At 41.7% G+C, this 26,582-nt stretch overlaps 2 protein-coding genes across 5 annotated transcripts; one reads left to right on the top strand and one right to left on the bottom strand.

Moving 5' to 3' along the window:
• Nucleotides 1-661: 661 nt before the first annotated feature.
• pdha1a (pyruvate dehydrogenase E1 subunit alpha 1a) lies at nt 662-14,382 on the bottom strand. The gene is made up of 12 exons (XM_082550004.1): nt 14,109-14,382; nt 6,654-6,818; nt 5,552-5,620; nt 5,301-5,474; nt 4,983-5,109; nt 4,504-4,595; nt 4,238-4,330; nt 3,808-3,963; nt 3,370-3,441; nt 3,228-3,295; nt 2,705-2,813; nt 662-2,127 (listed from the first exon to the last, which is right to left on the bottom strand). Exons 1-12 carry the CDS (start codon nt 14,292-14,294, stop codon nt 1,963-1,965), a joined length of 1,476 nt encoding a protein of 491 aa, XP_082406130.1. The 5' UTR covers nt 14,295-14,382; the 3' UTR covers nt 662-1,962.
• An 83-nt stretch (nt 14,383-14,465) lies between these two features.
• map7d2a (MAP7 domain containing 2a) lies at nt 14,466-26,399 on the top strand. Of its 4 annotated transcripts, none has more exons than XM_082549999.1 (17): nt 14,466-14,552; nt 16,869-16,961; nt 17,396-17,482; nt 17,578-17,655; nt 18,079-18,242; nt 18,334-18,430; nt 19,404-19,493; nt 20,665-20,771; nt 20,854-20,972; nt 21,089-21,450; nt 21,541-21,685; nt 21,774-21,945; nt 22,095-22,199; nt 22,318-22,368; nt 22,580-22,619; nt 23,698-24,352; nt 24,461-26,399. In XM_082549999.1, exons 1-17 carry the CDS (start codon nt 14,516-14,518, stop codon nt 24,717-24,719), a joined length of 2,661 nt encoding a protein of 886 aa, XP_082406125.1. In that variant the 5' UTR covers nt 14,466-14,515; the 3' UTR covers nt 24,720-26,399. The 4 variants fall into 4 exon arrangements, with proteins under 4 accessions (XP_082406125.1, XP_082406124.1, XP_082406123.1 ...); XM_082549998.1 differs by having other exon boundaries at nt 17,396-17,491; nt 21,544-21,685; XM_082549997.1 differs by having other exon boundaries at nt 17,396-17,491.
• Nucleotides 26,400-26,582: the final 183 nt, after the last annotated feature.

The following is a 26,582-nucleotide window of genomic DNA, read 5'->3' as shown; positions in this document are numbered from 1 at the left end:
GAAAGCACTCCATAAAAATTTGATTGGTAAATGGACTGATTCTTGTATGGCGCTTTTCTACTCTCCCGGAGTACTCAAAGCGCTCTATACAACATGCCACATTCACCCAATCACACCCATTCTCACAAGCACTTTATCTGTACTTAGTGCTTTCTAACTACATTCACACACATTCATCCATCGGAGAGCAACTTGGGGTTAGTATCTTGCCCAAGGATACACAACTATGGGCAAGTCACTACCTCCATCCATCCTATGTGCAATTTATATGCTAATGGGAGTAGCTGCGTATAATGTCTCACAATAGAACACAATGGTTGACTAAAATGGTTTAATGGGAGAGAAGATGCAAAATGTGTATTTGCATTTGCAGCTAAACCCAGTTACATTATTAAATTCTCTTGGACTGAGGTGTTAAACAGCTTCCACAATAACAATTATCTTTGGAAGGATGGTATTTTGGTTGGAGTTCCCCTTGGAGAATCAAGGCCACATTGGAGCTTTTTTGGTGGCAGATTTGCCCAACATCTTAGAAAATAATTTTAAGCCATTTTCGTTTTTGACCTGTGATTTTTGCAGGGTTCAATAGACTTTTTGTGCTTTATTGGCTTTATAAGCTGAGAAATTTTCCATGTTTGCAAAAAAGACAACTGACAGCAAATTTGACTGTTGACTTAATTACTTTATTGTAAGCATTTCACACAGGATCCAATACCCTCCCTAAGTTGGCAGTGGCGAAGAGCCAAAACTTGTTTAACCATGGTGCATTGCATTACTGAAAAGTTACCTTGACCTCTTTACTCTGTTTACAGAATACACAAATAGCATTACAAAATCCCTTTATCAAAGCAACTCAATGCTTTCCACAGTTTTATATCATTCCCCACCTTGTAACAGATTCACTAAGACTTTTAGCTTTAGACATTGAAGCCAACAGTTCAATATGTTTCTGTAGAAAGTCCTAATCTCCCAGTACCCCTTGAAAGAGTTGCAGAGTTCTTTAAAAACTTGCATCAATAGTCTGCAAAGCAAGCCAGTAGGGATAGAAGCTTGTTGATGAGTCACTGACGTTACATCTGATCACACAAGTTACAAAGCCAGAGGCACAGCTGCATGAGCGTGCCACCCAATGTTAGGTTTTAAATTTTCACTTGATCATTTCATTTCTAGTTCACCCACATTTAGTTTAAGCCAAGCCTCTAAAAATGTTTGGAGACAAGCCACCAAATCTGAAAAAGACCTCACGATCATGTGAACACAGACATCTGCTCAACTCGTGAGTCAAATTCAGCTTTCAGATCTACCAGACCCATTCATGTAGATTAACATTTTGAACAGTTACAATTTGCAGCATTTTTGAAGACAATTGAAATAAAGACACATGCAAATGTCTCAAGTTGACTTCTTTATCATGTACATTTAAGTATAAAGAGCACAAAGCCATGTTAAGGTCATACAGCCTGTGTTTGACACAGTGAACACTTACAGCACCTCAAAAATTACCAGATCAATTAGCAAATAATCCACTACATATTCACATGGAGTCAGATTTACAGAGATTTAAGGAATAAATATGCCTCAAGAAGTCTTAATAAAAGGATGTCTGCCAGAAACTGCGATTTTAATCACGAAACATTTCTGGCTAAAAATTAAATATGGTGAAGTGGATAAATGTAGGTATAAATTTTAATTTGGCAACACTGATAATGTTTTAACATTTCACTGTAGCAATTTCAAGACTTGAGGTAGAAGAGTGAATCTGATCTCCAATTCTTTTTGTGTCAGTTTAAACCAACACTTCTTTGTAAAAATGGCCCCAACTGTTTACTTAGCTCTAGAAGTCGATTACTTGCTGATGCTAAAAGCTCTAGTGATGAGGCACTCGTTTAAAGTACATGGCGTGTGCATTAAGGAAAGGGGTTGGGTGGGTTATGATTGTAAGAGGGAGGAGAATCAAGAACTTTAGCTAACAGACTTCAGCTTGGCCCATGGGTTTGTGCCGCGCACCTCCAAAGACGGCATGTCGCAGAAGATGTGATTGCACAAGTCTTCCAGTGGGGGCTCTGGGTCTGTGGTGGCAAACTGAGCTGCATCCTCGATTTCCTTTCTCACTTCTACATCAATTTCCTACAGATAAATAAGGACAGTTAGACACTGCAGCAAAGAACGTTTGGTCAAACCAATAGAAGCAGAGAATAGACATATTTTGTTTACCATCCTACTTCAAATGGAGAAGGCTACTAAAGCTCATAGAAGCATAACTCTAGCGCGGTAACTAGCTTGTGCCCCTCGTTCCATGGGACTATGTATTTTTCCCACCTGTTTATAAAGACTTTAGCATTGTTCTGTCTCAAATGCATTTTCCAGTCTATGAATGCAATTTTCCTCAAAGACAAGGGATGAAACCTAGAGGATCTCATCTTAAATTCAGCTGTAGAATTTTACACTATTGTAAAAGAGCAGACACTTTCATTAACCTCACCTCTAAAGCATGCTGTTCACTTTCACTTGACAGACTAAAGCTAACCCAAATGTCAGTATGCTTAGTCAGAATGATCTTAAACTCACTTGGTTATTAAGTTGTTGCAGTATGACTGTCTTTTAATACCCAGTTACAAAAACAAGGACTCTTGTTTGAGGCTTCCAAATTGTCAGAAGTGTTGGCTCACAGAAATGTGATTTCTATATCTGAAGCATTTCCTACCTTGAGCTCCTCCACGCTAGCCATGTTGTTGCTGAGCATGCGGTCCTTCAGCAAGGAGATGGGGTCACTCTTACTGCGCACTTCCTGGATCTCCTCACGTGTGCGGTAGCTAAAAGGGGAGAGGGTGCAGGAAAGTTGGAGGGATGCACTACTATTGCTATCAAATGCACTTTGAGGATTTCAAATGTTTTGTAATATTACTTTTGACAAATTTAGGCTCATTTTGGAAAATCCAGTGCCTTCAAAATTTCTGTGATCATTTCTATGCAGATTCAAATGAAATTCAAATTACTTTGAGGTGTGAAGCCTATCAAATAAAGAAATCTGACAGAAGATACTGAATCTCAATTCATCCCTAGGCTGTTGTCAGGTCACTACAAAGGGGGTACATGGAGACTACTAAGGAGCAGAGGTAAGGGGCACAGGCACAGTGAAGAGAAAATCTGTAAGATTAAACTGTAGGTGAGAACTTTAGCCACTTTAAGTTGTATCAATTTAAATAATCAAGTAGCCTAACGTTTACCTAACGCCAGGATCGCTCATGCTGTGTCCATGATAGCGGTATGTCTGGAGTTCCATAAGAATAGGACCCTGAGCAAAGGACAAAGAAGTTACAGATCCGAGTCGCATTTCCTGCACACGTCAATATAACATTTTAAACGTACCTTCCCAGAGCGACAGTGATCAGCAGCGAACTTGGTTGCTTCCCGGACACAGAGAACATCCATTCCATCCACCTGTACACAAAGTTACTGAGTATTTTTCTTTAATCTTATCTTACAAAAAGTAATAAACTGACATGGTCAACATGCAGATTCTACAAGTTTATGGTAGCACCAAACACATTTGAAAGTGTTTACATTTCACGAACACATCACTCCAAATAGCATTTAGCACACTTCCATCTAGTGTGCATTGTGTTCGAGACAGTCAAGGTTAATCATTCATTTGTAATTTTGATTGAACAAACCCAAATTGAATAACTGTTCGATTACTAACAAATTGTGCAAGATATCAGCTTCTGTCAAGTGTCTGTAGCTATGCAACAGCTTAACATGTAGCTTTACATGTAAGAAATGTGCTCAAGCATGCCAGACCCTTACCCTCAGACCAGGAATGAACTCTCCTCTCTTGAAGTAATCTGTGCTGGCTGCAGCTCGCTCCACTGAGGTGCCCATGCCATACCGGTTGTTCTCGCAGATAAAGATAACAGGCAGTTTCCAGAGAGCAGCCATGTTGTACGTTTCAAAAATCTGGCCCTGTGAAATATACACAAGACTTTAAAAGGGTGTCCTGTAATAGAAGCCCAGTTACATCAGTTTAGATTCTCCTTTGTACTAAGGCCATTTATTATCCTTTAACACTTCCCAGAATTTAGTTATGTTGTGCATTTAGCACAAGTTTGCTCAATTCCCACAGAACAAGATTAAACCTACTGCAAAGTAAAGTAAATACTGGCCAGGTGTAGATCCAAACGTGTTGCTCTTTAACCCATTTATGTAAAAAGAAAAAAGAAAAAAAAGCTACACATACCTGGTTGGCAGCACCATCACCATAGAGACAGACACACAGCTGGTTGTTGCCCTGAAACTTGCAGGCAAGTGCTACACCAGCACCCAAAGGAACCTAGAGAAGTCCAACATTGAGTAAACTTCAGTGTTAAAGTCTAAATGTACAAGTGTCAGTTCAAACCAATGGCCCTGTGAAATATCTTGTAATGCAATTAGATGAACGTAAACCATGGAAGGCAGAACGATAAGTAACAAATTTAAAGCAAAGCTGCCAAATGTTATACTTACCTGAGCACCAACAATTCCATTTCCACCATAGAAGTGTTTACAGTACATGTGCATAGAGCCTCCTTTGCCCTTTGCAATACCACCTCTTCTGCCTGTGCGTGAAAAAGATATTAGGTGATATTAACAAAAGCATTTACAGCTCAAAGTACATCATCAACTGAAATTTGTTCCTAGGTTCAGCCAGACTAAATAAGTTTCCTAGAACCGTAATCTCAGGGACTAGAAAACCAGGCTGAAGCAGGGCCAGCAACAAATGTGTCCCGCCTTCAGTCAATTAGGGAGACATTTCTAGTTTCATCATTTTATAACTTCAATAGTCTATGTCCTGGGCTCAACAGCTTCCCTTTTGGGAAAATAAAGATTCAAAGCCTGCCAAGTTACTCCAGCAGCAACTGAACATTTGCCGCTTTTCACAGGGGAGTTAATTCAAAATGAGTCCCATTGTGTACTGATATTTAATGTCTTCACCAACAACTCACCGGTTAGCTCAGCCATAATCTCCTTCACAGTCCCTCCCCGGGTGTAAGTGTAGCCATGGGCACGGTATGCCGTGATCAGGTGGTCTGACAAGTTAATTGAGGCTTCAATACCAACAGCACAAGCTTCCTATAATGAGAAAACAGCTTGACATGTCTGGTTCTAAAGGGAGATTTATTCTGAAGAGTAATCAATAAATGTTTCACAGGGCAACACTTCAAAACTTCCACTCCTCCAAAAAGTTTAACATCCTTGCCAGATATTCCGAAATTTAAACTACCATCCCTAACTTTCATTGTAGATCAGAAAAATCATCCAACCTGGCCATCATACAAGTGGCAGAATCCTCTGATGATTTTCTGCTTGTAGAGCTGATCTGCCTTCAGCTCCATACGCCTCATCGTCTGCATGATGCGGTAGTACTGCAGACCCTCATCACGAGTCAGAACCACCTGAGTGGCAGGGCCCTCATCCAGCTTGAAGAGGTCACATTTCTATAGAGAAGCAAATACCCATGAGTCAAACTGCCAAGTGCCAGTCTGTGTTCACGACATCACAATTTCAATCTTACCTTTATTTCAAAGGTAGCCTGGGTCGTGAAGTCAGCATATGTGCGTGCTGACATAATCACTGCAGCCCCCTGTGAGAAACAAGTATGCAAGAGCTTTTAATCTATAAAAGTAATTCGTGTCACATTTTGAGACAACTACAGAGATCATATAACTCCCAAGGCACTCATTTTTACAGAGTGCCTTCCCATTAGTCTGTTAAATGTTTCGACTGGACTTTTACATGTTAGCCCTCATCCCATTTACTGCAAAGCTTCCTCCCCCAACCAGCCATTATTATAATTTGTCCTTCATAGGACCTGGTTTATAGTTAAATCATTCACTGAATAGTCTTTAAATGGATTGTAACTAAGTTTCCAAAAGTTTGAGTTGTCATCTGATTTAAGTTAAGTTCTTAACAGCAAGTTCAGACTATTAAGCATTAGTAAGGTATTAGCATGTGCTTAATTCATCTTTTATATATTGTTACTCCTCCTTAGTATGTAATTTATAACATTTATAAATGACCATGTACACCTATCATTGCTGTACATGCTGTAAATGTGTACATCTATCACTGTTACTACATGACTGCTAGCAATAATCATAATCACAGTCATGATAATATATCTGTATTTATGAATGGAATACTAAGGAAGAGTAATGCTATATAAATGATGAATTATGCACTTGCTAATACCCTATTACTACCTTAATAACGCTTACCTCTGTGACCTTATTATAAAGCGCCACAAAAATATCAAATACAGTTGTTTTATGTTTCGGTTTTTTTAAAGTGATGTCAGAACAGTAAAGTGAGTTTTCTTGGCTGTCTCAGTATTTAAGACTGATTGTTATTAATGCTAGCTTTCATCCTTCCTTTAACAGTTCCCATTTCCATTCATTTAAACATTAACTAAGTAGTTACTGACTGTCCGCTGACATTGAAACTTTAAATCTGTGCACAAACTTTTACCGTGTTAGCTAATGAAGCTATCATTCAGGCTTACAAGGTCAGAACAGCGATGACAGTTTTGTTTTGGGTCGACTGGCGCTCTTCGCGAGACTACATTTTGCAATGTTTAGCTAAGTTCGTTTAAAGAACTAAGAAAAAACAGCACTTACATTCCGCTGGGCACTGGCTCTAAACACATTCGAGATGATGGCTAGCATCTTTCCTGACCTAACCCACCGCAGAACCGTCCTAATGTCAGGATGTGTCCTTCCGGCTCGGGGCTTCTTCGCTGTCTTGAATATCGGCAGATAGAAAGCGCAACTGCCGACAGCGGGCTGTGTTAGAAGTAGAGGAGAGGTGTGGTTGGTAGTGAGTGTAGGAAATGCTGATCATTGGCTATTTAATAATATAATTTCTTCGACCCCCCTATATTTGACAAGGACGAAGACTTTAGATGTGCGGTGGTGATGGCACTATGAAGCCTTCTGAAGCACTGAAGCTTGTATTGAAAAAGGGTTCATTACCCGAAGCTTTTCAGCAAAGTCTTCTTTGGTGCCATCTTGTGGCCAAAAGTATGAAGAGCAGCTTGAATCTAAAATTCTAACTGCTGTAATATGATCTACAGAGCTGAGTTGACACCTTTCTGGGGGTGATGTTATATATCTATTTGATTAACAAATAATTTGGATGAATAAACCTTTGTTTGAACATGTGCCATAGTGTGGTCTCCCTTTGTTTGACCTTGGGGAAATTTTCTAACTGAGGAATAATTGTATTAAAACTGTAAAGGTTAATGATAAGAGGATATATATATATATATATATATATATATATATATATATATATATATATATATATATATATATAAAAACACCCAGCACGCCCCTGCGGGCGGTTTATCCTTCAAGCTCGGGTCCTCTACCAGAGGCCTGGGAGCTTGAGGGTCCTGCGCAGTATCTTAGCTGTTCCCAGGACTGCGCTCTTCTGGACAGAGATCTCCGATGTTGTTCCCGGGATCTGCTGGAGCCACTCGCCTAGCTTGGGAGTCACCGCACCTAGTGCTCCGATTACCACGGGGACCACCGTTACCTTCACCCTCCACATCCTCTCGAGCTCTTCTCTGAGCCCTTGGTATTTCTCCAGCTTCTCGTGTTCCTTCTTCCTGATATTGCTGTCATTCGGAACCGCTACATCGATCACTACGGCCGTCTTCTTCTGTTTGTCTACCACCACTATGTCCGGTTGGTTAGCCACCACCATTTTGTCCGTCTGTATCTGGAAGTCCCACAGGATCTTAGCTCGGTCATTCTCCACCACCCTTGGGGGCATCTCCCATTTTGACCTCGGGACTTCCAGGTTATACTCGGCACAGATGTTCCTGTACACTATGCCGGCCACTTGGTTATGGCGTTCCATGTATGCCTTGCCTGCTAGCATCTTGCACCCTGCTGTTACAGTGGGGCAAAAAAGTATTTAGTCAGCCACCGATTGTGCAAGTTCCCCCACCTAAAATGATGACAGAGGTCAGTAATTTGCACCAGAGGTACACTTCAACTGTGAGAGACAGAATGTGAAAAAAAAAATCCATGAATCCACATGGTAGGATTTGTAAAGAATTTATTCGTAAATCAGGGTGGAAAATAAGTATTTGGTCAATAACAAAAATGCAACTCAATACTTTGTAACATAACCTTTGTTGGCAATAACAGAGGTCAAACGTTTACTATAGGTCTTTACCAGGTTTGCACACACAGTAGCTGGTATTTTGGCCCATTCCTCCATGCAGATCTTCTCGAGAGCAGTGATGTTTTGGGGCTGTCGCCGAGCAACACGGACTTTCAACTCCCGCCACAGATTTTCTATGGGGTTGAGGTCTGGAGACTGGCTAGGCCACTCCAGGACTTTCAAATGCTTCTTACGGAGCCACTCCTTTGTTGCCCGGGCGGTGTGTTTTGGATCATTGTCATGTTGGAAGACCCAGCCTCGTTTCATCTTCAAAGTTCTCACTGATGGAAGGAGGTTTTGGCTCACAATCTCACGATACATGGCCCCATTCATTCTGTCCTTAACACGGATCAGTCGTCCTGTCCCCTTGGCAGAAAAACAGCCCCGTAGCATGATGTTTCCACCCCCATGCTTCACAGTAGGTATGGTGTTCTTGGGATGCAACTCAGTATTCTTCTTCCTCCAAACACGACGAGTTGAGTTTATACCAAAAAGTTCTACTTTGGTTTCATCTGACCACATGACATTCTCCCAATCCTCTGCTGTATCATCCATGTGCTCTCTGGCAAACTTCAGACGGGCCTGGACATGCACTGGCTTCAGCAGCGGAACACGTCTGGCACTGCGGGATTTGATTCCCTGCCGTTGTAGTGTGTTACTGATGGTGACCTTTGTTACTTTGGTCCCAGCTCTCTGCAGGTCATTCACCAGGTCCCCCCGTGTGGTTCTGGGATCTTTGCTCACCGTTCTCATGATCATTTTGACCCCACGGGATGGGATCTTGCGTGGAGCCCCAGCTCGAGGGAGATTATCAGTGGTCTTGTATGTCTTCCATTTTCTGATGATTGCTCCCACAGTTGATTTTTTCACACCAAGCTGCTTGCCTATTGTAGATTCACTCTTCCCAGTCTGGTGCAGGTCTACAATACTTTTCCTGGTGTCCTTCGAAAGCTCTTTGGGCTTGGCCATGGCGGAGTTTGGAGTCTGACTGTTTGAGGCTGTGGACAGGTGTCTTTTATACAGATGATGAGTTCAAACAGGTGCCATTCATACAGGTAACGAGTGGGGGACAGAAAAGCTTCTTACAGAAGACGTTACAGGTCTGTGAGAGCCAGAGATTTTCCTTGTTTGAGGTGACCAAATACTTATTTTCCACCCTAATTCACGAATAAATTCTTTACAAATCCTACCATGTGAATTCATGGATTTTTTTTTCACATTCTGTCTCTCACAGTTGAAGTGTACCTCTGGTGCAAATTACTGACCTCTGTCATCATTTTAAGTGGGGGAACTTGCACAATCGGTGGCTGACTAAATACTTTTTTGCCCCACTGTATGTGCTGGATTGTCTCTGGGGCATCTTTACACAGCCTGCACCTGGGGTCTTGCCTGGTGTGATAGACCCCAGCCTCTATGGATCTTGTGCTCAGAGCTTGTTCTTGTGCTGCCATGATTAGTGCCTCTGTGCTGTCTTTCAGTCCAGCTTTGTCCAGCCACTGGTAGGATTTCTGGATATCAGCCACCTCCTCTATCTGCCGGTGGTACATACCGTGCAGGGGCCTGTCCTTCCATGATGGTTCCTCGTCTCCCTCCTCTTTCTTGGGTTTCTGCTGCCTGAGGTATTCACTGAGCACTCGGTCAGTTGGGGCCATCTTCCCAATGTATTCTTGGATGTTCCTTGTCTCATCCTGGACTGTGGTGCTGACACTCACCAGTCCCCGGCCCCCTTCCTTCCGCTTAGCGTACAGCCTCAGGGTGCTGGACTTGGGGTGAAACCCTCCATGCATGGTAAGGAGCTTTCTTGTCTTTATGTCAGTGGCTTCTATCTCCTCCTTTGGCCAGCCTATTACCCCAGCAGGGTACCTGATCACGGGCAGGGCGTACGTGTTGATGGCCCGGATCTTGTTCTTACCATTCAGGGGGAGATATCATCACCCCCACCCGAGATTGGGTACGTAGCCCCAAGTGCGATAGGAGAAGGACCGTTGAGTGCGAGAGGAACTGACCTGAAAAATAGGATCATGGCCAAGCTTGAAACCTGGATCCCCCGTAGCCGGTTACCAAGATTACGTGAAGTACCCTCAGAAGGTCTGCTAGATGATGTTAATGCAGCACTACGGACAATATATATATATATTTATTTATTTATTTATTTATTTATTTATTTATTTATTTTTATTTTTTTAAGAGGCAGAAACTATTCTAATTCATTTCCAGCAGCAAGAGCTCCATGCTGAAGTATGTTTTGGGTTTATTGCCTAAGGGATCAGAGAATATGCGCCAAAGCCCATGAGATACTTTAAATGTCAAGACTTTGGACACATGGCAGTTATATGTAAGAAGAGTTGCAGGTGTTATTGTTTTGGAGGGGTTCTTGAGTTTGGCAAATGTATCGTTGGAGTTAATTGGAAATGCTGCAACTGCAGAGGGAACCACAGTGTAGCTTTTTGGGGTTATGAAGTGGTGAAAAGGGAGTTTAAAAAATGCTCCATCCATCAGGCTGTATGGAGCAAAGAGCAAGCGAAGGCAAGAAAATGGCTGGATCAAAAGAAGGAAATGCAAAAATATAAATAATAGCAAAAGCTGCAGTGCATATGTATAGGATATTTCTGTTAATTATACTCATTCCCCAATGTAATGCCAGAAGTTTGATGGACAATTCATGCCAGGAATTCAAGAAATTTAATGGAGATAAGAAAGAAAATCATATCAGGATTTAATTTGTGTCCAGTAATTCTGGCTTAAATCAAAATTTGATTCTTTTTTTACTTTATATGACTATGTGGCAGTCTCTGTAGACACAGAGAAGAGGGATGAAGGGGAAGATGTGTCCCCTTTGTTCAACAATATAGTTAATATAGAACTATGAGTGGGAAGTGAACAGTTGTATATTGTTGTTAAAAGTTGGGATAAAAGGAAAGAATATGTGACAGCAATATAACAATGGATTTTTGCAAAGCCAATTGAAAGAAATTTCTGAAAACAAGTGATAAGTACTTGGCACAGGTTAATAATGAACTAAATGTGGAAACTCTGGACTAAATAAAATACAACAAAAAGCTTTATTCCTAAAAGTAAATGAAATGTATGATGGAAATGTATCAGAGTGGATTCAGGGTAGAAAGGAGCACAATGGATCCAGTAGTTTGCCTTGAGCATGATGTAAGGAAGGCTCAAGTGAATCCAGAGACAGTCGCTGCAGAATTCTTTGATATTAAGAAAGCTTATGACATGCTATGGAAAGAGGGACTTCTAATCAAGATGTGTTTGCTGAATATTGGAGGAAAGATGTTTAACTGGACCAAGGACTAGATGGAAGAACAATAAAAAAAGGGTACTGACCTATCAGTTCAATGTATAGTGGGAAATGGGATTCCTCAGGGGAGTGGATTAAGTCCGACCTTGTTTTCTATTATCATAGATGGATATATTTTTGAATACCAATGGGGATTCAAATTGTCAGTAGAAAAGACAAAGACCATCTTGACAAGAAACAAAATAAGGGAGTGCAGACTGAAATCATGAATGAACTGGAGAGTGTTGAAAGTTTGCATTTCATAGGAGTGAATTTTGACCAAAAGGAAGGAAATTTCACTTGAAATGATTGAGACTTCTTCTATTTCTGTTGTCTGTGTTTTACTCACACACTCAGGCTCTGTAGTCGAAGCTACTTCTGATTAGCTCATTAACCATCAAGCTGCTGTCAGGCACCCTGGTCCTTTACCGCGTTACACCTCATTTAGAAAGCATACTGAAGTGGGCAGACAGTGATGCAGGGAGAGCAACAGTATCAAGCTATTTTAAAGAGGCAGGGCTAAATAAGAGCATCCGAGGGCTCGTTGAATGGTTAGTGACATTAAATGACTACAGAATCCTACAGGAGGCAGTAATGCACCCACCCAGCTGCCATCAAGAACCAAAGAAGAAGAAGAAGAAGACGAAGAAGGAGAAACTCAGGTTCCATCGAAGTAAATCTGATACCCTGATATCCTCAGTTGATCTGTGTGCCCTGATAGCTGGGGTGTGTTTTATTGAGTACAGTGTGTTAAATTATTACGAAAATTGCTACATGGGCTTAAATATATCTATCTACACAATGACACCATGTTTATTGCTCTCGTTGCAGTGATGGGGTCCTTGAGTAAAAAAATCTCAGTTTAAGTATCTTTTACAGATACTTAAGAATAAGAAAGAAAGAAAAAATATATTAGAACTTTTCTGATGAGGCATTGATGGACATGTGGGAATTTAAAGTGTTATAAATGAGTTTTTGGCCTATAATGTGTGAAAAATATCCCAAACATATGTCTCATGAAGTTACTTTGAACGAAAAAGGAATATCACTGTCACATGTTAGAAGCTCCAATCAGTTTTTGGTAAAGTGACTGTTACATTTCCTTTGTTTATTTGGGTGGAAAGTGTTAGTGAGAATAAAAATATATGTTTTTCAAGATAAATCTGGCCAAGAGAGCAGCAGAAATATGTCACAAATATGACATCACAGTTCCATAAACATACTTTCATGGACCAAATGGATCTATCTATCATCTATCTATCTATCGATCGATATAGATAGATAGATAGATAGATAGATAGATAGATAGATAGATAGATAGATAGATAGATAGATAGAAAACCTCTTCATAAATCCTGTTCACTCCAGTGTATTTACCAATTGGGGCCTGATCTATGAGCTGGATCAGCTTCGCACAGGACAGGAAAGGCTTGTGAAGTCAACCCTTGTTGTCTTCCTCTTGATTCCTATGCATAGGAACCAATAACTGAAAGAAAATAGCAGACTGAATAGAAAAGAAAGGAATAGCCCTTTATTGAACAAAAGAACTCATCTGATGCTCCACTTTCCAGAGATAAGCCATTCAACACTTAATGTGAAAAAGCTATCTCTTGATTCAGAGGAAGTTAACAGTTTAATCACTAGGACAACATCTATAAAAGAACTGGTGAATGCATGGCGATTGTATTGATTTTTTTCACATTTTTTGACTGGTTGCAACTTGTGGTGACTAAATGGTTTCCCAAAACTTGGAGATGTTATGCCCTCATGGCCACTTTTGACACGACAACAATCTTCCTGATATGGGGGACCTCTCTGCACTCACTCCAGAGAATTGTCAAAGGTTTGCAAATACTATCTATCAGATTTATAAATGCAGACAGGTTGCCAACATGTTGCCATCAGTCTGAATGAACCTGTCAGTGAGCACCAAGTGAGGAGATCCGACTCAACTGGCTGTTCTATTCCAATAGAGCAGGAAGGGTGCTGAGAAGAACTGTAATAGATAAATGTGAATTTCTGTATCCAGACAGAGACAGATGTGTGATTTTTAACAGTTTGACACAGTTTATTGCTGTATTATCAGAAACAGATTGCATGGAATTGCCAACTTCACCACATTCAGTCTCAGACTGGTAGCAGACTGGCTCTGTCTTATGACAACATTTATGGCAGGTTTTAGCGATGGTGCACTTGACAATGTAATTTTGCAACAAAAACAATACAAGTGAGATAGTTTTGTTATGGGATTAAACAGATGTTGATAGAATTTAACTAAAAAAGAAAGTTGATAAATTGCAATGCTCATCATATTGCATAATGCTGAAAAATAATATAAATTAAAGTTGTAGCATGAGTGATGTATTGTGTGTCTGGTCATTCCCACCTCTACTGCATACCCACCTGTTTTCGGCCACTGTATTTATCAGATTGATGATATTGTGTCCTGCATGTCTTTCGTACAAAACAAACTTCTGTATAAACATCACTGTCACAATAACGAGCCTTTTCTTGAGTTGTGTGACACGCAGTTTTAGCTTAATATAAATGATCTTTGCTGAAACGAGGCTATTACAATTAACAACAACAACAACACATTGCTTACACATAGTCTCCCCGCAATCTGTCGCTGCGTCAAAGTGTGCTCACTCTGGGCCCGCCTGCTGTTTGCACTGAGTGGAAATCTCCATCTGCCGGTAATGTGTGACGGCCCGTGTATGAGTGCGCGCTCACGCCGTGCAGACGCACTCTGTGGTTTGGCGAGCACACGGGGTTGTATACGCTTTATCATTGCCGCTTCATGCCCAGCAGCATTTCTCTCTCCTCCATCCACGTTTCACCACAGCCGTATAGCGACCTTCAGGGCACCTCGCTGAATGCTGTGTGTTCGTGTTGGTCCGCCGTGGCTGCGATTATCACTGCTGCTGGAGGGAAACGGATCGCCGTGCTGCATCACTGTAGCCCGCTTTGGATGACATTTGGGTGTAGGCTGTTCTGACTGTAATAGCTACCATGGCGAAAACAGTCGCCTTATCCGGCGCAGTCACAGGTAAGCCTGGTGTATGTGGGGTTTGTTTACACTCCTCGTCGTGGATTTAAAGCAGACTCATCCATGACGCAACTCATATTAGCGCTGCTGCTTTATCTGCCTGACGCTGTGCGGTGATGATCCAGCTCCAGCGTCTTTTTTCTCTCTCTCACTTAATAGCCACTGTGGGGATGGCGGTAATGTCTGTAAAGTGCATGCCCGACCTCACTTTCATTGAAAAAAAAAAGCTAAATCACTAATCCAGAGTAAACGCGAGCAAGAGAAATGCGTTGTTTCTTTGTGTGTTTCTGTCGTTGTGTGAGCTGTGTGGGGGTAGATATCAATGCTAGGGCTTTGATAGGGGCTCCCATGCTGAGCCCATGTTGCTCTTTATTATTATTACCATTATTTTTGTTTTGTTTGCTGTGACGACGCTCAAAAAAGGTCCAAATGGGTGGAGGTACAAGAGAGGCCCGTGGGTGATTTTACAAGAAGTCATTTCTGTTCAGACTTTGTGCAATAAAAATAGCAATAAGCTGAATAATAAGCTTTCACTTTGTTTAGCTTCCACCCTGTACACCGTGAAAGAGGAGAAATATCCCTGATGCACAATAATCAAATTAACTATCATGACGAAAGATTTGCCCGTGTCACTGCTTCATACAGGAGAAAGAGAAAAGGACTAAATATTTACACCTCTAAATGCTTTTAAAGCAACTTCATCTCCATGAGCTCTTCAGCTTCCACACACACACACACACACACACACACACACACACACACACACACACACACACACACACACACACACATATACATATAGATAGATAGATAGATACACACATATACATATAGATAGATAGATAGATACACACAAATTTATTTTTAATGTTTAAGAGTAATCTGACAGGCTCCTCTATAAAACAGAGACAACCTGGTCTTTATTACCCTCAAAGCCATAAAAGCTACAGTCAATAATTGCAACCACCTTACTCAGAGGTAGACTTACCTGTGACCTATAAAAGAGCTCATGTCATCATGGAAATGTTACAAATCGATGAGTGAGCACAGGAATATGTTTAATGAAGTCAGCTGAGCATTAACGTTTAGCTCTCGTGTCTGATGTCAGTCAGATCATGCAGAAAAAGGAGTCTGTGTTGTCTGCCAGATTTCAGCAGGCAATAAAAGCCCTGACTGGAAAGGAAGTAATTCACTTGATGAAGTGAAGCGACTGGCTGTGTGAGGACAGTTCAGCCAGCGACGCACAGATCGATTGAGTGAATCTGTGGAATTAAAAATTTTCATGGCTGGGCTTTACACTGATGATGTGCTACTGACTTATTTCAGGATTCATTTCAGGACAATAGTCATCTCACAGTATAATATTTGATCATTAATCAAGGGGCAGGGATAGCTAGGTAGAGTGGTGGCCCCATGATCGGAAGGTCGGGGGTTCGATTCCCCTGAACAGCTACCCTGAGGTACCCCTGAGCAAGGTACCATCCCCACACACTGCTCCCCGGGCGCCCAATGGCTGCCCACTGCTTCACTGAGTGAATGGTTTAAATGCAGAGAGGAATTTCCCCACGGGGATCAATAAAGTACTCTTTCTTAATGTGTTTGTTTTGACTCTTGAGCATTTAGAAAATGTGTTTGTTCTAAATCTTAAAATCCAAAAGGGTTTATATTCTGACTTATTACTGTAATTTATGGGTGTCAATCTATTTATTAAGGGAAAAGACTTAAAATGAGAACACATCATGTGACTGTGGTTTATTTTGCTGTGCACAAGTGTTGTGCAAAAATAGAATGTGGGAATTTAAAGTGTTATAAATGAGTTTTTGGCCTATAATGTGTGAAAAATATCCCAAACATATGTCTCATGAAGTTACTTTGAACGAAAAAGGAATATCACTGTCACATGTTAGAAGCTCCAATCAGTTTTTGGTAAAGTGACTGTTACATTTCCTTTGTTTATTTGGGTGGAAAGTGTTAGTGAGAATAAAAAAATATGTTTTTCAAGATAAATCTGGCCAAGAGAGCAGCAGAAATATGTCACAAATATGACATCACAGTTCCATAAACATACTTTCATGGACCAAATGGATCTATCTATCATCTATCTATCGATCGATCGATCGATCGATATAGATAGATAGATAGATAGATAGATAGATAGAAAACCTCTTCATAAATCCTGTTCACTCCAGTGTATTTACCAGTATAAGTACACAGGCAAGCTTTTCCGTTCACACAGTGATTTTGTGACATTGATGTAATAAAATGACCGTATCGTTTAGATGAACACACCAAGTGTTGCTTTGTTTTGTGCTTTAGGTGAAAAGATGGCACCGCCATCCATCACTCTACTTCCTGACAAGAAATCTCCAACAAACAGTCACAGCTCTCCAGCCCGGACTGGAAAAAACAGTGAGTAATCCTTTCTGGCTTCTGTCACATAAATCACACTTTTCCTTCCATTAATCTGTTTAATCTGGATTAAATTCACTTACTCTCCAATCATTTGGACTTTTGCACAATTGCTTATAGACTGCAAGCCTGCGAATATTAGGGCAGCGTGCTTGAGGGCCTTGCTGTTATCGGTGAATGGAGGAGCGGCTTGTGAACGCTCAACAACAATAACAAAAAGCGACAGTCAGCATATGTGGACTGACTCCCACATGGAGGATAGTTTCCTCCCGTCTTGCTTGTATTGGCACTTCTTGACTGAGCATTTTGCCACACAGAAGCCCCTAATCAAGCTGAATGAATGTTTCCCTCTGCTGATGAGAAAGTAGCAGTGCACTGATGTCACCCCACTTTATGCAAAGCTGAGTGTCCTTTCCCTCCATCCCTCCAACCAGCCCCATCTAACACAGAGAAGAAGCTACACATGAATGGGCACGCTTCCCCTTCCCACCTACCTGCTAATGTCAGCAGCAACCATGGAGGTAAACCAAGTAAGTTTCAACTTTTGTTTTTGTTTTATTTTTCTCTTTTATTGCCACTGCCCTGTTTTTGCTCTCTAATATCTTTCCTCTTTCAGTTCTGGAGGGTTACTTGAGGACAGACGACAGGATGCGTTTAGCCAAGGAGCGGCGAGAGGAGAGGGAGAGAAGCCTGGGTAGGTGATGTCCTGGTTTTTGTTTTGTTTTCTATTGGCCTCTGGCTTTTTGTTCCTTTCCAGTTTCAGTCACTCGTTTTTTCCCCCCTTCTTCTGCAGTCTAATTGGTTATAGAAGGGCTAGAGGATGCACTTTGAGTTCACTGGGTTTTTGATACGATGTGCTGTGTCACTTTAGAGAGTTTAAGGTAGAAAAGTCCGCAAAAGTAGGTCTCCTACTCGCAGATAATCCCGCAGCGCCAGCGGTGACCTCATGATGACCGGGTTTTCTCACTTCATGATTTCATCTTAGGCGTGGATAGAGACACAAACTCAACTTAACCAAATTAAATTGAACCAAACCAATTTACTAAAAAGAAGAAAAGTCATGGTATGTGTGATGCATGAACAAGCAAAGAGCAAAAAGACACTCTGTCTCTCTCAGCGGCCCGGGAACAGCTAATCAGGGAGAAGGAGCGCAGAGCTCGGCTGCAGTATGAACGCACAGTGGAGGAACGCTGGAGGCGGCTGGAGGAGCAGAGGCAGAAAGAGGATCTCCGCAGAGCTGCAGTGGAGGAAAAGAGGAGGCAGCAGCTCGAGGAGGAGCGGGTCAGCATTTTGTTGTTGTGTGTTTGTGATCGGTGAGTATGGTGAAGTTGTAATGTTTGTGTAAAAGTCACCTCTGCTGTGCTGCATTCAGGAGCGTCTCGAGGCCCTGATGAAACGCTCTCTGGAGCGCAGCCTCCAGCTGGAGCAGAGGACAAAACGCTGCAGCAGAGGCTACCATCAAGGAGCAGGTAAGAATAGTCTGGGGTTTTTTTTCCTGAGAACAAAGAAGCATGGAAGCATATTGTGGGATGGTCTGAAATAGCAGAATACTGAAAAGACACTGCAGCTACATTTTGCTGTATTTCTGTTAGATAACATAACACAGACAAACACTATGTGTGTGTTAAAGAGGGTTGATCATGGCTGACAGCCTTGCTTCTGAAATGCGCGTGAACAGAGATGTTTTCCTGTTTTTCTGCAAAGACATGGTGGAATTACACAGCACGGGTGTATCGCTAATCAGCATCTTTTTGAAGGACAGTTCCTCTGCTCGGTAGTGACAAATGTCCCCCCATCCTCATTCGTATGCAACTTTGTCTCTATCCAGGAAAAAATCCAAACCTTGTTTCATGTAGGAACTATTTTCTTTCTACTAAACTACACCTGCCAACCAAAAGAAGCATGCATACAGTATAGCTGATATTAGAGCTCAGCTGAGGGGGCTAATGTTTGCATCCTGTCACACTGACGCAAGTCTGTCGTCATAGGTAGATACACACACCCTTCTATACAGTAGGCAGGTGTGGGTTGATAGACAGAAAATAAATTGCATGCAACAAAGTTTGTGGATTTCTACTGAGTATCAGGAACATGATTTCTGGAAAGACACACCTCACTTTTATGTGTGTGTCTTTTGGCACTACACAAGGGAAGACAATGGATAATATGGGCCAGAATAAAAACATGTCAGTTTGATTTTGGAGAGAACTGTCTGTTCAAACGTCTGCAAATGAATGAAGCAAAGTAGTTGATACACTAACTCCATGTTTATACACTCAAAAATATGCAAAAACTACAAATTGAAGCTTTAAATTAAAGAAAAAAATGTTTCTGTTACATGGCTTCACAGCATCCCTGCTGGTCTCTACAACTGGATGAGGAATTGCTCAGATAAACTGTTCACAAATGCTCTGTTTGCTCTGCTCCGCCCGCTGCCTATAGGTGACTGTGAGAATGCCCCACTCCCTCTCTCTGCTGCCTCCGCCTTTTCCCATGGCATTGCCTCCCCCATTCCTGCTGTCAGCGAATCTGGTAAAGTTTAGCCCCCCTTGCCTCCCAAATCCATTACCCCACCTATTCATCCAAGAGTTACCGTGTGCTTTGTGTCCGGCAACTTTTTCTTTCTGTAACGCACGCCTGTTAAGTTACTCTTTTGCTCAGTTTTATAGCTTCTTTGCTTTTGTATGTTTTGCAGGCCTCGTTGTGTATGTTTTTGGAGTGGCTTTTACATTTGAGTTATTTGCAAAGACAGCATAGAGGCACAGCACTGTGAACACAGTACTATGCCTTCAGGGATTGAAATCAAGACAAAGATGTTATCAGAAAAAGAGGTTTTGCTGTCATGTTTCTAAACTTTTATCCTAAAATACTTGTCTTAATCTGATGTAACGTAATTTTCACATAAAAGCACGCAGAAGTATTTCAGTTTGCTTTTCTTTGCCAACTCTGCAGCACATCTGCGAGTAGACCACCATGCAGGAGAAAGAGGAAAATAAAAGTGCACAGTGTCAGCTTTTTCACAGACTGAATCTTGTTAGTTTAAACTTGTTTCCTCCATAAATTCATCATCATCAAGCCTTTGTATATGATTTTTTTTGCTGTGTTTCACTGTGGCAGGGACATTCCTGTAATCCAGAAAACAACTTCTGGATTAGTATTTAAATTCTGTAGTTAAACTCTGGATTCTGGGTCTGAAATGCTGGAGGGTGTTTCAGAGTTTGTAGATGGGTCGGGGTGTTTTATTGTGATAACCTGAAATTAGGTTTTCAGAGTAAGAGCAGCTAAGTGGTGCTGCCTTTGGGTCCCTGGAGCAGGCGGTTTCAGAGATTAATCGTAAGTGACCTAGAATAAAAATATGTGCACAAAAATAGACACAGATACAGCCACACTGAGATGACTGCACTCCTTAGAGACTGTTCAGCTTGATGACAAGGTGCAAAGATGGCAAAAAAAAAAATATGACGTGGGTGTTGCAAGGTGGTCAGTGTTTAGGGCCTTTGCTTTTGTAATTTGAGTTTGCACAAAATCTGTCTGTTTTCATTTGCAGTCACAAACCAAATGTTGGGAGTGGGTTTCTGCACTGTTTTTCACAGCCACTGTATTGCCACATGTGTGGTTGCATCATGCTGCACTGTAGTGCACTGTAGTGCATGGGTTAATTGCTAAAATGAAAGTGTTAATACCTTATTCTGTCATCATGCAGCACCCTGCAGCCCTCACAGATCACCTTTCCACACCTCGGTGAACCGTGTAGATCACAACAGAGCTGGACTTCAGGGAGGCTCTCAGTCCACTCCCAACACCCCAAAGGTTAGACCTTGGACAACATCTTTAAGAACGAGACATTAGTGGATACGGGCTATGATTTAAATGAAGCTAACACTTCTTACAGAAAGAGCGGCTGCGCAGAGAGAGAAGAACTGCATCCCCAGGTTGTGGGTCCCCTGTGAGAAGATCTGAATCTCCTGCCAGTTTCACCAAACATTTGGCTTCCCCTCCCACCCCTTCCAAGTAAGCTAAACTGTTGGTAAAAGGTGGGCAAATGTATCTCTGAGCATGAGCAGTACTTTGTTCAGTTTGTTATAAAACTATATTCTTAAGCTGGACATCTCCTTCTGTGTGCCTAGGATTCGCGCCCAGTCTCCTAGCAATGCACATCAGTACCATTACTCACCGACAAGACAGCGCCCCAACCCGAGTAATAATAGAAAAGCAGAAAATGACAAGGTGGGAAAAAAGGGCGAGCGCACCAAAGCTGACACTGCAGTGAAAAAGAGCGCTGACATCAACAGCTTAATTTCATCTCCACCAGCTCAGAAGAATATGGCCAGTAGTGAAATCGCTAAAACCAAATCCTCCGATAAGTACCTCAAAGGAGACACTATTGAAAAATGTCAGTCGCCTGAAAGAGGAAACCAGCTGACTTCCAAAGGAGATCCCTTAGAGATGATGACACAGAGCAATTTTCTGGATGGAGACAAGAAAAAAGGTGGATTCTATAAGTTCCTTTTTTTCCCCCCTTTACATTCAGTTTTACTACATATGGAAGAGTCTTACTCCATGTTTGTTTATGTGATAGAAGCAGCACCATGCACAGGCAAGGTGGCTGCTGGCACATCAAATGCAGAGGAGGCTAGCAGGTTGCTGGCTGAGCGTAGGCGCCAGGCTCGGGCTCAGAAAGAACTGGAGGAGAAAAAACGGGAGCAGCAAGAAGAAGAAGGAAGGTGAGTTGATTGATCTGGAATGACCTTAAATAAGGTCTGGAATACACGTAAAACATGTTGATGACAAATTCATATGCATGTGGATCAGGTTACCAGAGGAACGGAAGCAACTTGCACAGGAGCAGCAACGGCAGGAGCCAGTGAATCAGCAAGTGAAAGAGAGAGGAAGGCGTGAGGCAGACGCTCATTTGAAACAAGAAGAAGAAAAACGGAAGAAGGAACAGCAGGAGAAGGAGCTACAGGCCCAGATGGACAGAGAGGTCAGTGGTCTTTATAAAGTGCTGGTCTGTTATTATTGCTAATTATTCTGCATTTAGATTTTTGTAGCTTTCTTGTCTTTAAAAATTTTGGATTACTGTATAAATCATTGCAGTCTTTGGCTATGTATGGATCTTCTTGCTCTCAACAGAGAGAAAAAGCCAAAGTCCTGGCTCAAGAGGATGTGGAGCGTCAACGGCAAGACAGAGAACTGCAGACACAGCAAGAGGAAGAGGAGCGGCAACAAAGAAAAAAGGTTACTGTAGACACAGACAAGTCAACTGCTGTATTCAGATTGCATTTCTTCTCTTGAAATATCTGTTTGAATATCTGGAAAGTTCCCAGAGTGATTGAATATTGATATTCTTTTCCAGAGAATTGAGGAGATTATGAAGAGAACTAGGAAGGGTGAAGCTGAGTCGAAGGTACTGTAAGAGACAGCTTCTGTCCTCATACAGTAGACCTGCTGCCTTTAAGCACCCGCTGACTGTTTGATATTTTTTTCTTTTGACTTTAATTTATTACAACTTTCTCATGTTGTTATCTTTATTAAATTCTATCATTGGTGATACTTTGGTTGAGTGTCCTGATTGCCTTAAATGTTTACTTGATCGTCTCTGTTCTGCGCTGAATCAGATGGAGGAACAGGTGGAGACAAAGCGCGTCTCGCCACCAGGTTAGTGTGTTATTCAGTCCCCCCCTGCTGATCTGCTAAGTTTTGCTTGCTGGTCCTGCTTACTGTGCTCTGCTGTAAAGAAGCAATCAGGGCATGCAAGGTTTATGATTTAATTCAAGGGTTCTCAAACTTTTGGGTGCCAGGGCAGCTGCTCCTTACAAGGGAGCACATTTTCTAAGGGTCCCCTCGTAGTCCCAGCACCAATAAGCCACAAGCTTCTAACAGTCCCATTCAGAGTGTCATTGCAACTGTGTGTTTCCACGCCTGTGTCCTGGTATTAAACACCAACGCATTTCAGTTGGTTTAGGTGCAAAACAGTTGTATATTTTCAGCATACCCTTAATGTGACTAGGATCCAAATACAAAATTGTCTTCCTGTCTGACTTCATTTACATCTGACGAGACGTAGTGCATACTGGCCATCCCGTTTCAGCTCTCAAGAAAACCAAACTCAGCATGTCAGCCAACTCAACCAAGCTATGCAGCAGTGAGAAGGGTTTGTTGCACCCTGAATGTCACCCCGATGGCTATGGATATTCCCCCGGACCCCACTTTGAGAACCACTGATTTAGCTTGAATGAATTTGCAGTAGCTAATTTTGAGCATGTGCCACAGCATCTACATTTTTATGATTTGGCTTGTTCTGGTGCTTTGGCTTTGATTATTCAGAAGAATGAGTGTGACCCTCAGCTGATGAAGCCACATTTCTAAGCATTTAAAATCTTTCATGGTGTTTCTGCAACGTTTGGTGGCGTATGAGGAGACACGGACTTCCTTCCTGGTGCTGAAAGGGCACCTTTCAGTGAAGTGCCAAGGGAGCTGACTGTAAAATTAGCCGCTCTTGAAAATGCCCTTGGAAGATTTATTCAGCTCTGTCTCTAGCGGGCTGCTCTGCACAATCTGAGCTTATGCTTTATTTGAGCTGTCCTTTTGTTTTTTTTACCTGCTAAGCCGATGCTGTGGGTAATGACATCTGTGATATCTTCTGTTAAAACTTAAATTAAATGTTAATGTTGAACTGGACAGTCGACACAAAGGAAAGCCCACTGTAAAAGATAAATCTTTTAATTCTTCACAGGTAATATAAAGACTATTCAAAGCAATGCTCACGTTAAAGAGCCAGCAACCAAAAAGGTTGACTTTCAGGTTAAAGAGCAGGTCATAGTTCAGGTCAAAATAAAGGACACTGCTCTCAGTAAGACAGACACAGTCACAGCAGCAGCACAGATGGACAATCATAAGCAAGTAAAAAACAACACTCATCTCGTGACGCACAGTGTTCCTGACAAGAAATCTGAGACAAGACAAACCAGGGAAGAGATTAGCAGCCACCTTAAAGTAGCCAAAGCCTGTGTACTCCAGCAAGAGAGGGGAGAGATGGAAATGAATGTAAACCAGCAGCACAGAGCAAGTGTTAATGTCACAGACCAAATCATGAAAGACCCCACAAAGCTGAGGGGAGAGGGTGTTATGATGAATAGTGGAGGAAAGGTTGGAGGAAGTGCCTTGAAGAGGAGTGCTCCAACAGCTGAAGCAAGCAAAGAGCAGAGCGTGGATGTGCCATCAGCTGACAAAGCTGGGGGAAAGGATAAAGGAGGGTCCCAGCTTGGGGTTGGTAGACCTCCCGTAAAACCCCTTCCAATGGGAAACCTATCACCACCAGTCATCAAGCTGGAGCCACTCGATGTGAAGCACACAGGGTCTTGCAATGAGGTGCAGTCAATGGAGGTCAGGTGAGTCATTAGGTAACACTTTATTACTAAAATGTGAGCGTGGGGGGGGGGGGGGGGGGGCTGTGTAAATATGTAATATATATGATTTCTCACATTGTCATATTTCAGCCCGGCCTCAAAGGAAGAACTCATTTCGATCCCAGAGTTCTCACCTGTCAATGAAATCCAGAGCAGTGGCATGAGTAACACCCGGGCCCTCGAAGAGCTGATGGACCTGACAGGGAGCATCACCTATGCTAAACTGTCCTCTGAAAGCAGCATCGGTGACTGCAACAAGAACCTCATTGAGGGTGTCGTCAGTCCCGTCTCAGACTCAAAGCTCATTGGGATGGCACCTCCGTCCTCGAATAAACTAAGCATCAAGTAGCCGATTAATTCCTTTCTCTTCCTCTCTTGCTTGCCTTGTCTCTGTCCTCTCCATCTCTGTCTCTCACACACAAGCACACATACGCTCACAAGGATGTCACATTTTGGATATGTGCTCTTGTGTCATTAAAATAATGGGAATAGAGCCATAGAGATTGACCTAAAAATGTACAATATGACCTTCAATATAAACAAAACATCTCCTATTTAGTAATAACATAGCAAATGACTGTATTACAGCTGTTGTGAATCTGCAGTACTTGTTCTGAGGACAAGTATCCACATATGACAGACAGTCAGTAGATGTGTGACCCGATGGAGGAAAAAAATATCAGGGATTTGAATACTAGAAAAATTTCAAAAACATACTATTACTTAAATACATTAGCTAGAGAAGAGCTTGCCCTGCACAGATTCCTTACTGGCTCCCAGTTCATTTTCATGTTGTATTAAAGCCTGCTCAGAGCACTGATGACTGTAGCCTTTCCAAACACCCTCCTAAGCCTTTAAACGATATTCAAAGTGTTGCTGGGAAGGCAAGACTATTTAATGTTCATGACAGGTTTATTTTTAATGCTAGCAATGTTACTGGTGTGTGTATTGATATTGGATTTATGTAACAAACTAAAATCCAGGCAGACTACTCCAACTATGTATTATTTACTTTCTGTCCCAGCAAACTATAATCTTGATATTTTCCCTTTATTCCCTTTTCAAATCTTTCTAACTGCATGCAAATGAGGAGGGAAATGACCTTAAAAAATTCCAAGTAAACTTGAATGTTGCAGCAAACTAAAAACAAGTCATGTCACCAATGCAAAGAAAGTACCAGTATGTTGCAGAGCAGAACCAGTCTTCTACAAATATACAGAAATCAAGAAAGCAAGGCAGCCTTAAACTTCTTGTTATTTAAAAAGATATCGGTAGGAGTGCCTTGCTGTGTTGGACCCAGTGCTAACTTATCTGTGAAACAGAAATTTCCCTCTATGTCTGGATACTGAACTGGACTGAAGGACTGAAGGGCGCAGGGACAGGAATCTTTGCTGAGCGACTTGCAAATGATCTGGCCTGTAGCTTCAAAGATACTGTTTACTGCTGACCTCCCCCCCCCTTACATCTGAGATCATGAACACTTCTTCAACAATTCAGTGACATTCACTTTCTGTATTGCGTTAAAATGTATTTTCAGTAGAGATGCCTTATCTGGGACTGAGCAGCTGCTTTACTTCAGTGCTTATTTTGTGTTTATCTTAACTTGATCACTGGGATAGTTGTGTGTCTGTGACCTGTAATACTTGAAACTTGGTTTGAAATGCATCATGTCTGCCATGGTGTAGACAGTAATGTCGACATTCAGTGCAGTTAAGAAGTGACATTTAGTTTTTGTTGTCAAACAACCCAAATCAATGGCCATATAACAGTCTTATGCAAAGTAGCCACATTGAAATATAAATCATATATCTGAGTTATGGTTTGATATACACATCTATATATATTTTGCATATTCAAACAGCTGGAGGACTGGAAATGGTTATGAATTAATAATACACAATGCCACATCAAAGAAGTATTCACGCTTGCTCATTGCCATACATGAAACCAGTGTCAGTCACCTAGCGTATGTAATTACTGTAGACATTGTGCATGATTAGCATGGATATCTGAAACAATAAAGCGCAAAACTGAGAATTTCGACTTTTTTGGCTCTGTGGTCATGTGTGCCTATTATATGAAGCACGGGTGCTGAGGATCATAAGCACTCAGCAGTCTGCAAAACCCTGAAATGAACAATGACTGTGATTATTTACTTGCACCATGTTGATAACAGTTTTTTTTTTTTTTTTGCCTGTTTCGCGTTATTTAT

Source organism: Aulonocara stuartgranti (genome assembly GCF_965226115.1).
Source record: "Aulonocara stuartgranti genome assembly, chromosome: 10".
Taxonomy (NCBI): domain Eukaryota; kingdom Metazoa; phylum Chordata; class Actinopteri; order Cichliformes; family Cichlidae; genus Aulonocara; species Aulonocara stuartgranti.
The sequence above is the reverse complement of the archived record's forward strand: the minus strand, read 5'-3'. Positions and strand labels throughout refer to the sequence as shown.

Excerpts from the sequence above, each read along its gene's own strand:
- pdha1a (XM_082550004.1), bottom strand. The coding sequence starts at position 14,294 with ATGATAAAGCGTATACAACCCCGTGTGCTCGCCAAACCACAGAGTGCG. Across the intron at positions 6,819-14,108 it reads AGATTGCGGGGAGACTATGT|CCCGCTGTCGGCAGTTGCGC; the intron begins GTAAGCAATGTG and ends CTTCTAACACAG. Across the intron at positions 2,128-2,704 it reads CTAGCGTGGAGGAGCTCAAG|GAAATTGATGTAGAAGTGAG; the intron begins GTAGGAAATGCT and ends ATTTATCTGTAG.
- map7d2a (XM_082549997.1), top strand. The coding sequence starts at position 14,516 with ATGGCGAAAACAGTCGCCTTATCCGGCGCAGTCACAG. Across the intron at positions 20,772-20,853 it reads CCACTCCCAACACCCCAAAG|AAAGAGCGGCTGCGCAGAGA; the intron begins GTTAGACCTTGG and ends CACTTCTTACAG. Across the intron at positions 21,451-21,540 it reads GGATGGAGACAAGAAAAAAG|AAGCAGCACCATGCACAGGC; the intron begins GTGGATTCTATA and ends TTTATGTGATAG.